The sequence below is a fragment of the Hyla sarda genome, chromosome 2, assembly GCF_029499605.1.
Source record: "Hyla sarda isolate aHylSar1 chromosome 2, aHylSar1.hap1, whole genome shotgun sequence".
In the NCBI taxonomy this organism is placed as follows: domain Eukaryota; kingdom Metazoa; phylum Chordata; class Amphibia; order Anura; family Hylidae; genus Hyla; species Hyla sarda.
In genome coordinates, this window is record NC_079190.1 from 75,460,435 (window position 1) to 75,475,344 (window position 14,910).

Genomic DNA, 14,910 nt, shown 5'->3' on the forward strand with positions numbered 1-14,910 from the left:
AAGAACATGTAGTACTCCCCTGTACTGTAGGGGGCACTACCAGACAGTGCATACACTTCAGTAATACAGGGGTTTTACCAGTGAAATGTCCCTTCTGATTGGTCGGTTCTTCCAGCTATTGACGTGTTTCACAGATCTGGACTGTCCGTAGCAGTGGATGTTGAATATGGTTTCAAGTTATGATGGTCCTGAAAAGACCATTGTATCTCGAAAATATTGTAACCTGAGGCCACTGTAAGTTGAGGGACCACTTTAATAAGGATATGTTTTCCACTCCTTTTTTGCCATGGATTCTTCTCTGAAGTCTGTGTGAAATCTGCCCCCATTGTAAGTTTCTTATTGAGAAGGATTTTTGCAGGATATTAAAATAACTAATTCTTAATATAAATATAAGTCTGATTCTCATTTCTACTGCTGATTCTCTTCCAAACTGGCTACAGATTCTTATGGCCTTTTTTTTTTTTTTTTACCGCAGTCTGGGCGCGCACCTGTAAAGCTGCATGCGCAGTGTGTTTTTAATTTGCGCCGAAATTATCATCTAATCCTATTGGAGTTTAGCGAACTTACAGTAAATTGGCTCGTAGCGAACCTCGCAGCTCGGCTGTTGATTACTTTAGTCTGCGTAAATTAGTTCAGCTTTCCAAGGGCTCTGGTTGTCTGGAAAAGTCTGGCATGACAGTCTTAGGTCTCCTAGGTCTGTATCCACCTTTTCCAGGCAACTGGAGCCCTTGGAAAGCTGAACTAATTCATGCAGACTAAAATAATCAACAGCCGAGCTGTGAGGTTTACATGGACCAATTTACTGTAAGTTCGCTCAACTCTAATTTTTATAATATACAGTGGTCCCTCAACATACGATGGTAATCCGTTCCAAATTAACCATCGTTTGTTGAAACCATCGTATGTTGAGGGATCTGTGCAAAGTAAAAAATAGGAAGTTGTACTCACCTGTCCCCGCCGCTCCGGACCCGTCACCACTGCCCTGGATGTCGCTCTCCATCGCTGTCACCGCATCCCAGCCGCTCCGGACCGTCTCTGCTACCCGGGTACGTCGCTCTCACGGCGCAGTCATCACGTCACTGTGCACGCCGCTCCTATTGGATGACTGGACGGCGTGCGCAGCAACGTGATGACGATGATGGAGAGCGCTGGCGATGGAGGGGATCCCGAAGATGACGCTCCGGAGCCCCGAGGACAGGTAGGAGACCATCACCGGAGCACACGGGGCACCGTAAACGGCTATCCGGCAGCAGCTGAAGCAGTCAGCGCTGCCGGATAGCCGTTTATGCGATGGCCCCGACATACAAAAGCATCGTATGTTGATGCTGCCTTCAACATGCGATGGCCTGAGAGGCCATCGCATGTTGAAATTATCGTATGTCGGGGCCATCGTAGGTCGGGGGGGTCACTGTATGCCCTGGCTTTATCACTGTTCTTGTTGTGCTCTTCCAGGGGGCTTGGTTAGCAGATGCACTGGTCGGGGGTGCTGAATTTTTATCACTCCCGCAAAAATGATTTACTCCAGTGACCAGATGTACTGTCCAGGGGCTTCCTGTTATTTGTGTCAATTAATGAAGTGACGTGCACCACATAATAGGTTTTGTGCAACAACTGGGAAAACCACACATTTGTGCAGCACATTTCGCATTGTGCAGAAATCTGCACTAATGATGATAATAATATATTAAATGATAAATGGAATTATTCTTTATTTTAATTTTTTTTCTCCTCACACTTTTTTTTTGTTCAGCTTGGAGCAGGAGAGAACACCTCGTAAAAACAATTTAGAAGAACCATCTGTGATTCCTCCACAGACACCAGTCAGGTGAGCTTGTCCACTATATCTACCAGCTACAATATCTGTCTTGTGGTTGAGTTACTCAGAATGACACTTATACTTTTAGAAAAAAGGGTTTCTTGTTTGCTCTAGGTGGTAGTGCTAATTTTTGTGCATGCAGCAAGTTATCATGCTTCATATAAAATGTTTGTTTCATAGTAACAACTGTATCATTGCAGCATTTATTCATTTATTCAGTCATTTATTTTATTTTGCCTTTTAAAATAGAGCTGCATTGAACACTATTAACCAGCTGATGACAATTTTACATTCATCCATTGATGAACCATCAGAAATTCTTAACTCTTATTTTGAGGTAAGTCATAATGGTATATAGTAAATCTTGCATCAAGTTCTCTTTTCTTCCAAGATTTAGATAAATAAGCTTTACCAAATCAGCCCTTTTATTAAGGCAGAAAATTTTGGGCTTTCATGACAAAGTAAAGGTTTTTTTTTTCTACATCACATCATTATGGCATGCATATTATATTGCTGTTTTCCAAATGACGTGTCTCCAGCTGTTGCAAACCTACAACTCCCAGCATGCCCGGACAGCCAAAGGCTGTCCGGGCATGCTGGGAGTTGTAGTTTTGCAACAGCTGGTGATGAACTGTTCGGAAAACATTGATATAATGTATTGTGAAACTAATCTACTGTTTTTAGGGTTCTGTTTTTATGACGTTCGCAGTGTGGTATAAATAGCATAACATTTTCTTTGTGTTTTGGGTTACAGTATATCACAATACATTTTATATCTCTTTTTTTGGTTATAATTTTTTTTTGGGAAGGGGGAGTGAATAAACAAAATATGCATTTACAAAAAATGATGCAGACGAAATAAAAACACTATATGACATAGACAAAATATAATGAAACTTTTAGTAGGTATTTGTAATAGGGGAGCTTGTTGGTATTTTACACAGTCTGTGATCGGGCACCATAAATCTCCTGACATTCCATTGAATAAAATTGGGTAGTTGTAAAATTGGGTGATGTTATTTTATAATATAGGAAACATAAGTTAAAGTGTAAAAAAAAAAAAAAATAAGGCGCATTCTACAACAAAAAAAAAGTGTTATGTATCAGCTGTTAGATTTTAAACACTACTTTTTAGGGGATTAATGATACCATTATTTCCAGACGTGTAGTCATCTACATATATTTTCAGGTCATATTTTTTCTTAAATGAAGTTGGTTAATAGCCTATAATGCCATAATAACATGTTTATTCATTACAGAACTGTACAGTAAATCCAAAAAACGCCATTACTGAGAGAGTGAATCAGTTGGGTCTGATGTTTAGACTCAGATTTGCACGTGCCGTTGGACAAGCCTTTGCAGAAATTGGATACCAGGTAATATATTTTAGGAAGTACAAGACAAACCCAGTCACCCAATCAGCAGCCACAGCAATGTTATACTTCAGCCTCTGATTGGCTGGATGGGCATGTGACGTGCCGGACACTGAAGATTCTCACCGGGCTACCTCTTTAATGTCACATTTTTGCATATACAAGCTATATGGACAGGCAGCTAGCTTTGAGAAAGATCATGACTATGTCCATTTAATGGGAACTGGTCAGTGGCTTCATGCTGCTTAAACTGCAGGCAGAAATGTGTTACTTAGGTCTGGTGGGTTGGGGGGAGAATCTGCAGGGACTTTCCCAAAGACTACGTAACCTGTTTCCAGTGCCTCTTTTTTAAACTCTGATTTAGTGAGAAATCATAGTGTGTTGAGATCACGCTGCCTGTATGTTTTATGCTGCCAGCCCTTTTCGCAGCATGAAACTGCTGACCAGTTCCCTTTAAAGAGTAGCTCCCTCCATCCTATATATATATTTTTTCTATCCCTCCCTATTGCACATCTATCCCTAACCCCCTCCCTGCTCTTAATTTTTTTTTTTTTTTTTACTATATTAAAAATAACTTTTTGTCTGCCTGGCAGTGTGCTCACTACCAGGCAGACTTCCCCAGCAGGCACCACGTCACTGATGCCTGCTGGGGCCGACTTCCACCCTTAGTTAATCTACACAGGGTGCCTCCAGCTGTTTCACCACTACAACTCCCAGCTTGCCCTGACATCTATTGGCTGTCACAGCATGCTGGGAGCTGTAGTAGTGAAACAGCTGGAGGCACCCTGTGTGGATGAACTATAAGTTAGTGCCATGCGGCGCTACCCTGTTCCCTACGTCACACCGCCCCTCCGTTCCCTCCGTCACACCGTCTCCCACCCCCGTTCTGAAACCCAGAACCCCGCTCTCCTCCAACTCCTGTTATAACCACCAACTCCCCTAAATAATCATAAAAAAACATACTTACTGATACTGCAGAGTCCGGCAGCGGGCGTGCAGGGGCAACGGCGGCGACGACATGTGCGGGAGGAGTGGCCTCCCAGCCAGTGGCCGGGGAGCCAATGCGCTCGCTCCCGCCTGTCTGATTGACAGGCAGGGAGCGAGCGCAGTGTAAATGAATTAGGACCGATTTCCCGCCCGCAATCGGTCCGAAATCGGGCGTGATCTCACGCCGTGCTGCGGCCGGCAACAAGGAGGGAGACCCCTAGTGGCCGGTTTTCAAACGTAAAATTCACCCTGAAAATGAAAAAATAAATAATGAAAATATATTACAGATATGTTGTAGTACATAAGTACTACAACATATCAAAAAATAGAGTTGTGGACAGTGCCCATTTAAGTATTTTCTTACACTGGCATCATATCTTCCTTTTTCAATGGTTCTTTGCTTATTGCTTTATGGCTTCCATTGATTTTTAATTCGGTCTACTGAGATTATTTCAAGCTTTCTGTCATACTAGCAGCAAGGATAGTGTGCTTCCTGTCAAAATTGCTGATACCTGTGACAGAGGCTAGCAACGTTGGTATGAAGAAAGCTTTTGTATCTCAATTGGGCAAAGGCCAATTGCAGGGGCCTGTGTTGCGTTTATTGACCTACATTACATTTGGGAGCTAAATTGCTGCACAGACTTATAGATGCACAGACTTTTGAGAACCTTGGCACCAGGATGATGATGATGATGATGATGATGGTGGTGGATATTTTCAGTCCCCTGAATGTAATGTAGACGAATAAACGCGATTTAAACCTTAGCATTGGAACTTTATTGGTATATATGCTTTATCTCTTTTCCCTTTGGACACATGCATTGATAGCATTGTGACCCACCATGGAGGAGACTTTCCATCCACCACAGAATGGCAATTTTGCAGTTTAATTTGACATGGGACTATTTTTGTCCTATTTGGTTTACCATTATTTTATTAGATGAATATAAATAAACTAAAATGCACAAAACACTAAACTGTCTGTCTGATGATGATGATGATGACAAATAATTCTGCTTTCTCGGTCGGCTCCATTGGGGACACAGAGACGATGGGTGTATCTTGCTGCCACTAGGAGGCTGACACTAGGCATTCAAAACGAAAGTCTGCCCCTCCTGGCAGGATATACCCTGCCTACTAACCCTGAGCTAATCAGTTTTAGCTTAGTGTCAGTAGGAGGCAGACACAAGTCTGGAGTTCTCCAGACCTGGTGGTCTTCTTTTTTTATTTTCTAGCTAGGGACTGTATTAGCTTTTTTTCTCCCTTTTTCTTTTCTCTTTTTTTTTTTTTAGGTGGGGTTCAGGAGCATGGCGCTACCTGTTCCTCCATATGCGGTTAAGAGTCACGGGGCATAGAGTATGCACCGTTAACCCCTTCCCGCCAACGGGTTGCACCTTGAGTCCGGGTCCTCCTAACCTCCTTGCTCGTCCCGCTGTCTCAGCCTGACGTGATGCAGGTGACCATAGCTGGCTGAAGACATCTTGGGTAAGTATTGGCGGGTTAAGGTGAGTATGTCCCCCCTTTCCCTTTTTTCCCCCTGCCCTTTTGCCGGGACCCTGTCACCTGGTACCCCTGGAGGACTTCCCTATCTTTTATTAATCTCTGGGGAAGGAATACTGGCCCTGCACACGCTCTCCAGGGGAATCTCGCTCAGTATCTCCTGGCCCCCACTTCCAACGTTCTCACAAGCGCCCTAGAGTGCTTTCGTCTGGCTCTTCTCCGGTGTCGCATTCTCGGGAGGGGCCATCTGCCCGTAGGTCACGCTACTCTTCTCAAACTCAGCGGCAGCGCCCCCGCTCTATAGGCCGCTTCCCCGGTGTCCATCCCAGGTCTCCGACCCACCATTCCAGGTCCACTTCACCTCGGTCTAAGGCTACCTCCGCATGCTCCTGTACCTCCAGGGGAAGTAGTGGATGAGGTGTCAGATTCCACTTCGGATCAAGTGGATCATTCTGCCATTTCTGATATGGTGGACAGCCTGATGTCAACTATTAGGGACACCTTTAATCTACAGGACCCGGGAACTTCGGATCTCATCACCTCATCACGCGATTCCAGGGGAATAAGAAGATTCAAGCCCAGTTACCTTTCTCTCAGGATCTGGTTCCAAGTGGACAACACCGCCTGCCGTGGATCCTCCGGTTTCTCATCTATCTTTCTCGTCTATCGAAATATACTACTCTGCCTCTAGCGGATGCAGCGTCCTTTAAGGATCAGGCGGATAGGAAGATCACGAACCTGGCTAAGTTTGCCTTTGAAGCGGCAGGTTTGTCCCTGCTTCCCACTTTTGCTTCTGCCTGGGTGTCCAAAGCTGTTTCTGTTTGGGCTTCTCAGCTTTGCCAAGGCATCTTGTCAGGAGCCCCTCCAGAGGACTTAAAGGACCTCGCGCATCAACTCTCTCAGGCTGGGGACTAACTCTGTTCAGCAGCTCTGGAGTCCGTCCGCTGTACGGCTTTTGCTTCTGGTAACTTGGTGGTGATTCGTTGCTCCATGTGGCTAAAGGCAACGGATGCGGATACCGCTTCGAAGAAATCTTTCACAGCGTTGCCCTTCTCCAGTACTCTGCTCTTTAGGAAGCGCCTGGACGAGATCATATCCGAAACAACTGCAGTAAAAGTTTTCTACTGCCGCAGAACAAAACTCGCCGCTTTGATCCTAGCCGGAAGTTGTCTTCCTTTCGGCCCTTTACCTCGGGTCGTCCTTCCAAACAGGCAACCTCGCTATCGCGCAGGGCTCCCTCCTTTAACGTGCGGCCTTCCTGGAAGTCAGACAACTGTTCCGGCAGTTTCGCGGGCAAGCCTGGTAACCGTTAGCCTCCCTCCTCCTGAAGGGATGCTCCCACCTGTATTCTCTTCTCGGGTGATAGGTCGTCTTTCTCTTTTTCGGGATGTGTGGCTAGCGCAGGGTCAGGACTCCTGGGTCCGGGACGTCGTATCTGCTGGTCACCGTATAGAGTACGCTTCTTTTCCCCGGGATGGCTTCTCTGATCCCGCCCTCCTCGTTCCCCTTCTTTGGCGGTGTCTTTTCAGGTTGCTTCCTCAGGGAGTGATTGCCCCCGTTCCTCCCAGGGAGCGTTTTTTGAGGTTCTACTCCAATCTTTTTTTCGTCCCCAAGAAAGGAGGCTCTGTCCGCCCTATTCTGGACCTCAAACTGCTAAACCGCCACCTGCTCCTGCGACATGTCCGCATGGAGCCCCTTCGTTTGGTGGTCACGTCACGTTTCTTTCCTCAGTGGAAATCCGGGACACTTATCTGCACATCCCCATTTTTCTGGCCCATTAGCAGTTTCTCCGCTTTGCCGTCCCTACGGGCCATATGCAGTTTGCGGCTCTTCCTTTTGGCCTGGCCATGGCTCTCAGGGTTTTTACCAAGGTCTTGGCGGTGGTGATTGCTATCATCCAAGCCGGGGGGATTTTGCTCCATCCTTACCTGGGCGATCTTTTGATCAAAGCTCTGTCCTGGTCCCAAAACTTGGAGAGCCTTCATCTCACGGTGCAGAGTCTGTCCACCTTTGGCTGTGTGATCAACCCGGGAGAAGTCCAACCTTTCTCCCACTCAGTCTCTTATCTTCCTGGGTCTCCGTTTCGACACAAAGGCTGCTCAGGTTAGTCTTCTGCTAGACAAGCGGCGCTCACTATCGGAGGGTGTCCTTCCTCTTCTGTGGTGGCTTCCCTCTCCCCTTCTTCTCCAGGGTAGCGGTCTTTCCTCCCCCTCCACTGGCAGGTTGTCACTACCGATGCAAGTCTCCTGGGCTAGGGAGGTATGTTTCGGGACCGCATGATCCAGGGTTGCTGGTCTTCTCTGGAGGCTCGCCTCCCCATCAATCTTCTGGAGCTCCGCACCATTTTTCTTTGTCTTCCTCATTGGGAACTTCTCCTTCTGGGTCAACCTGTTCGAGTCCAGTCGGACAACGCCACGGCGGTGGCGAAGATCAATCGCCAGGGGGGCACGCACAGTGGCTCAGCGATGGAGGAGTTTCCAAAATTCTCCTATGGGTCGAGATTCAAGTTCCTATATCTCATCGATCCACATTCCGGGAATGGAGAATTGGGAAGCACACTTTCTCAGCCGCTCCTCTGCGGTTCCGGGGAGTGGTCTCTCCACCCGGAGGTGTTAGCGCAGATCTGCGATCTTTGGGGAACACCAGGTTCCTTGCTTTGTTTGCGAAGTTCCGCGACCCTCTGGCTCTGACAGTGAATGCGCTCGGGATCCCGTTGTCGTCCTTCAGCCACCATTACCTCTTTACTCCCCTCCCACTCCTGCATTCCTGCCATTCTGGTAGCTCCAGACTGACCGCGGTTCTGAGAGCTCGGGGGTTTTCTACCAGGGTGATTCGCACCATGCTTCGGGCTCGTAAGCCATCTTCCGCTAGGATTTGCTCTCTCTATTCTTTTTCAACGGCCGTTCTGGATCCGTTCTGCCATCTCAGAATCGTACCGTTGTAAAGGGAAAGTCCCACCTTTTACGGGTTACTGCGCATTCCGTGCGTTCCGTTGGGGCTTCTTGGGCGCTACGTAATAAGGCTTCGGCCTTACAAGTTTGTAAGGCGGCAACCTGGTCGTCCTTGCATACCTTCACTAAATTCTAACAGGTGCACACATTTGCGTCTGCTTACACCAGTTTGGGTCGTAAGGTGTTGAAGGCAGCAGTGGCTCCGTCTTCTGCCTGATTCTGATTTGGGTATTTTTCCCTCCCCGGGGACTGCTTTGGTACCTCCCACCGTCTCTGTGTCTCCCAATGGAGCCGACCGAGAAAAGTAGATTTTTTATTTTTTTTTGCTTACCGTAAAATCTCTTTCTCGGAGGATCCATTGGGGGGGACACAGCACCCACCCATTGTGTTTGTTGCTATGGTTCGGTTTTCTGTCCGAGGGGTTGTTTTAGGTTCCTTTTTGTCTAGTTCCCTCGGACACCTGCTGGTTTCTTTATTTTTCGGTCCTCTCCTACTGCTTTGGGACTAAACTGATTAGCTCAGGGTTAGTAGGTGGGGTATATCCTGCCAGGAGGGTCCGACTTTCTTTTTGTATGCCTAGTGTCAGCCTCCTAGTGGCAGCAAGATATACCCACGGTCTCTGTGTCCCCCAATGGATCCTCCGAGAAAGAGAGATTTTATGGTAAGCATAAAATATCTACGTTTTTTTTTTTTTACCTGTTTTTTGTGTAACAGTTTTTTCTTAAAACTAAATAGAAAAACAGATTCAAGCGTTAATTTATATATACAACTTTAATGTGATTTTGAAAACAAATCTTTATTTCCAAAAATCCATATTCTTCTTCTTTCTTTTTCTCTCCTTGCATTAGAGATACAAACTTGGCGTGCGTTTACATTACCGTGTGATGGAATCTATGTTAAAGTCTGTAAGTGTTAAATAAAAACAGATGTTTTTCAATTTGTATTAAAGGTCCATCTGTGAAGAATAAGCATGATTGAAATAACCTGAAATAGGTTTTGTACTAATATGCTCTTTACTGAATTTTTTTGCATGTATGATGACCCTTCTACTCTGTATTATATCTGCATGATCTTATGTAGCAAAACATCCAACCGTTTTCATGCAGAGACACTTTTTTTTTTTTCAACCACTTAGGGTGCGTTCCCACCTGGTGTATACACAGCGTATTTCACGCTGCGCAAAATTTGCAGCAGCAGTGGGAAATACTCTGCGTATTCCTCGCTCACTATACACACAGGGCTTTCCGGCAGCAGCCCTATGTGTGTAGTGAGTTTTGGAGGTGGGGTACTGTGACGCGTGGCTCCGCCTCCAAAACTCACTACACGCATAGGGCTGCCGCCGGAAAGCCCTGCGTGTATAGTGAGCGAGGAATACGCAGTGTATTTCCCGCTGCTGGTGCAAATTCTGTGTAGCATGAAATACGCTGCATATACGCAAGGTGGGAACGCATCCTTAGGGAGAATGTCTGTGCCTTTTTCCCCATATTTAAAGCAGCAACTTTTGCACTCTCCACTGTTGCAAGTAAATAACTTTATTTTAGTCATTACTATTCTTTAAAGGGTACTCTGGTGGAAAACTTTTTTTTCTTTTTTAAATCAACTGGTGCCAGAAAGTTAAACAGATTTGTAAATTACTTCTATTAAAAAAATCTTAATCCTTCCAGTACTTATTAGCTGCTAAATACTACAGAGGAAATTCTTTTCTTTTTGGAACACAGTGCTCCCTGCTGACATCTCTGTCCATTTTAGGAACTGTCCAGAGCAGCATATGTTTTCTATGGGGATTTTCTCTTACTCTGAACAGTTCTTAAAATGGACAGAGGTGTCAGCAGAGAGCAATGTGGCCATGATGTCAGCAGAGAGCTCTGTGTTCCAAAAAGAAAACCATTTCCTCCGTAGTATTCAGCAGCTAATAGGTACTGGAAGGATTAAGATTTTTTTAATAGAAGTAATTCACAAATCTGTTTAACTTTCTGGCACCTGTTGATTAAAAAAAAGTTTTCCACGGGAGTACCCCTTTAAGGTAGTCAAACACATGTAACAGCTGCTGGCTTATCTCTTAGAGAACAACGGATCAGGCAATTGAAATCCATTATGCCCGATCCATTTCTACTCTGATTAAGTAGGATAAATTTGGTGGTAAATCTCTGCCAGGATTGGGCAGTTATAATCCAACATGCCTGGTCCTACCCTCTGCATATGTATTAGATTGTCGGCTGACATTCCTCTGCTGTATATAGTCAGCTGAAGACCGTGTTGGGCAGTAAGCCTGAATCGTGTCTACAACACTTCCTGTAGCTTGCAAATGGCGGCCTGTTTGCTGGGGGCTGTGTATGGCTCATATGTTTGCATAACATTTTTTGGATAAGGGTCATAAATACTAAAACAAAGAATCTGCCTTGATAAATTATATTTTAAATGACCTCACAAAGGAAATTCTTTTAAACAAATGATGTCTGACCTGACTGATGGTCAGAGCTTGTTTCCTGTTTTCTGCTTAATAATACAGTTTGAATAATACAGCGATTCTTTGAACAGCCTAAAAATGATCAGAGATTGTTTTTATTTTTGTTTAAAGTCCAAGCTGTTTTATATTATTTTGTCTTTTCAGGAACAAGAGCGCTTGTCTGTACTCAACTTCAGGTTTGTTCTTCAAAGACCTCATTCAATCAAAGTATTTTTAGATTGTAAGGAAATGGTGGTTTAGAACCTTAAGGGAATGTTTTCTCGTTTTGGTAATGAGCAGTCTGCTTCCTGCCCCCCTGTATCTGTCGGCAATACTTTCCACACTGTTTTCCTGTTGTATTACAGTAAGTCAGAAAGTAGTAAACAGATTGTACAGTAATGTTTTTCTTGCCCAGAAGTACAATGGAGGCTTAACAATAGCTTCATGTTTGGTAGATTTTATAGCTAGGTTGGAAGTTTGCATAGTTTTAGATATGACACTAGTTTTCCATGATCTCATCCACTTTGTGTTTTTAAATGGTTTTAGGCCCTGTAATTTTTAAACAGGCACTTGCAAAAACTTTTTATATAATATAGATAATAGCATTATATGTAATTTACATTGGAATATACATTGGTTAAACAATGTATGTATTTGTTGTGGAAAAATGCTCCATACTTATTAACACTCGGGTGTAATACTGAAAGTAAAAATAGGCATAACTCCTCATAGAGTAGTATCGCCAATGAATTTTAGGCAAAATATAGTGCAAGGTTCATTACAGGGATCTGCTCACCTGGTTCTGTTGTGTATCAGACACAAACACTATTGGCCCATTTGAGACAATGGTGCTGCCTTCCAGGTGTCGGCGTGGATATCCGGGCTTTGGTGCGACCAACAGAAGAAGATTCTTGTAGATAGTATTTATGTCTTTATTATGCCAAAATACAACGCTTTTCAAGGCTACAGTGCCTCTTCATCAGGTATATAGGCTTTATGACAAAATCATACATTAGGCAGGTATTTATACTTGGCGTTTGTGGTGCTAAGCAGTGAGCTCCGCCCACTAGGCGTGTGTAAAATATACATTAAAATACTCAATTACAATAAATAATACTAAAAATGTCAATACTATAGTAAATCCATAGAAGGGGGGACTGGAACGGAGTAATGATCGCTTCCTGAATGATAATTCATAGAACTGTATCTATGTGCGGCAGTTGAGCGCATCGCACTGGTCTCCGTAACTGCAGACACTGAGCCGGCTCTTCTGCGTATGCGCCAAGTGAGATAAATACTAGTGATGACTATTCTCGGCAGGGGCCGATGTGTGAGTAGCGAGTGATGCGCATGGAGTATAGATTCACTGTGTGGTATCGGGGTGTGTATAGGATATAGATGTGCCCGTTCATCCTATACACACCCAGATACAGACAAAGCTGTGGCTCACTGCAAGCACTTAGGGAGGGAGTGTTACACCACGTTTTGGGTATCTGAGACACTGATTCCTCAGCATCCTATGACAATGGGGTGCCAACATATCCATTCTTGGACAGGCAGGGGCCCAAGTTATTTCATTGACCTAAACATAGTCTGATAGTGACTACGTTCTGGTCCTTATTTGGCTTTGATTGAAAAGCACAACAAACCATGCAGTTATAAACTACTTTTTTTTGCTGTTTGCAATCCCTGCCAGACAGATGCTTACACATATGAATAATGTTGAGAAAATGTGAATTGGGTCTGTTTTGCTTTTCTTACTTTTTTTCATTCTTTTATTATAGCAGGTTGTTAAATAATGACACGTTTCATAGATGTCTGCTGGCCTGTGCTGTTGAAGTGGTCGTGGCCACCTATGGAAGTAAGTAAAATACTTTATTATGGCTTCCCCCTTTAGTTTTTTTTATAAAAGGATTTTAAAGCATGACCAAGATGATGGTCCAGCGGCAGAATATCTGTTTAAATCTTCTGGTAATTTTGTAGCCCAAGACTACAATGATGAGGATATAGATTTGCCAAAAATCTCATACACTTGCATAGAACTTCTGGCAAATCTGATCACTGTAGTCTGGGATTACTCCCCTGATCACGTGGCTGGTGGCCACAAAACATGTAGGTGAGGCAAAGGGTTAAGATTTTAATAATCATTGTCCCAGGCCATTATCTTAGTGCGTACTGTAGAAGCCTACTATCAAGGTTCTTGACTGAGAGCAAGTTATATTGATCAGTGGACTTTGATCTGTGGTTTTAACTATTTGTGGAATCAATTTTAATGTATATCAATAAATGTGATGTTCTACAATATACGCTAGTAGGGGAGGTTCAAAGATAAGGGGTTTTATACCCTGTGATTCTGGAGAGAGTCGGTTTCTTTGTGAGACTTGGGGTTTGGTAAAGAATGTAAGGCTGTGTGCACACATTGCGAAATCTGCAGCAGAAATCTTAAGCTTATTCTTGAATTTTTGCCATGGTTTTGCAGTGTATTTACTTCAGATTTGGGTAGGATATGAATGCAGGTTAGCCCATTCCCTGCATCTAGGTCTCCGCCGCTTTTCTCTTTACTAGTTTCAGTGACATTCGGTACAGACAGATAAATGCCTGCTCAGCAACTGATCTGTATGCAGTCAGCCTCACTGGAGCTAGTAAAGAAGAGGACAATGGTAGTGACCGGCCTTTCAGGAAAGTTGGTGGGAAATGGGCCGGGTAAGTATACTCATTTGTTCTTTTCAATGCAGTCCGAGCTACAGATAAGAAAACAAAACAACATCGAAACAAAAAATACGTAAACAAAAACAAAAAACACCCTATCTGCCTGGATAGCCTCTTGAACTTTATTCTGTGGATCAGTATGTTTTTAACTTTAATTCCAAATAAATTTTGTGTGTTTTTTGTTTTTTTAAGACACTGTTATTTTTTAAATATTTTTCTGTCTAAATGGACTTATGGGGGCTTGTATTTTGTGCAGCATTAACATAGTTAAAGGGGTTATCCAGGAAAAAACTTTTTTTTATATATCAACTGGCTCCAGAAAGTTAAACAGATTTGTAAATTACTTCTATTTATAAATCTTAATCCTTTCAGAACTTATGAGCTGATGAAGTTGAGTTGTTCTTTTCTGTGCTCTCTGATGACACGTGTCTCGGGAACCGCCCAGTTTAGAAGCAAATCCCCATAGCAAACCTCTTCTATTCTGTGCAGTTCCCGAGACAAGCAGCGATGTCAGCAGAGAGCACTGTTGCCAGACAGAAAACAACAACTCAACTTCAGCAGCTGATAATTATTGAAAGGATTAAGATTTTTTAATAGAAGTAATTTACAAATCTGTTTAACTTTCTGGAGCCAGTGGATATATAAAAAAGTTTTTTCCTGGATAACCCCTTTAACTATGTTAATGCTGCACAAAATACAAGCCCCTATAAGTCCATGTAGACAGAAAAATATTTAAAAAATAACAGTGTGTTAAAAATACCCCTTTAAGGAGCCTTGACGTACGCGTACGTAATGGAGAATTCCGGCCCCCGCCGCGCACCGGGCCGGGATCGGACCGGGATGCCTGCTGAAATCATTCAGCAGGCATCCCGTGCAAACGCCCAGGGGGGTCATCAGACCCCCCCATGTTTGCGATCGCGGCAAATCGCAAGTCTAAGACACCCACGATCCCCCTGAAGGCATAGGAGTGAGGTGGCAGGGGTGCCACCCCTCCTATCCCTGCTATTGGTAATCTAGACGCGACCACCAATAGCAGATCGGGGGCGGGGGGGGTTAATTTTCGTTTTCCCCATCCTGCCCACCCACAATAGGCGGGGCAGGACGGGGAAAAGACGGGGACCGGCGCCG

At 44.2% G+C, this 14,910-nt stretch overlaps 1 protein-coding gene across 3 annotated transcripts in view; it reads left to right on the top strand.

The window, feature by feature from the left end:
• The window catches only part of RB1 (RB transcriptional corepressor 1), a 170,445-nt gene that overhangs the window by 41,122 nt on the left and 114,413 nt on the right, over nt 1-14,910 (top strand). For 2 of the 3 annotated variants that reach the window (XM_056562104.1, XM_056562105.1), the window contains exons 11-16: nt 1,751-1,825; nt 2,066-2,153; nt 3,076-3,192; nt 9,476-9,532; nt 11,239-11,270; nt 12,858-12,934. In XM_056562104.1, coding sequence (XP_056418079.1) covers nt 1,751-1,825; nt 2,066-2,153; nt 3,076-3,192; nt 9,476-9,532; nt 11,239-11,270; nt 12,858-12,934 — 446 coding nt within the window. The remainder of the gene's footprint in view (nt 1-1,750; nt 1,826-2,065; nt 2,154-3,075; nt 3,193-9,475; nt 9,533-11,238; nt 11,271-12,857; nt 12,935-14,910) is intronic. The other variant, XM_056562107.1, reaches the window with a different exon arrangement.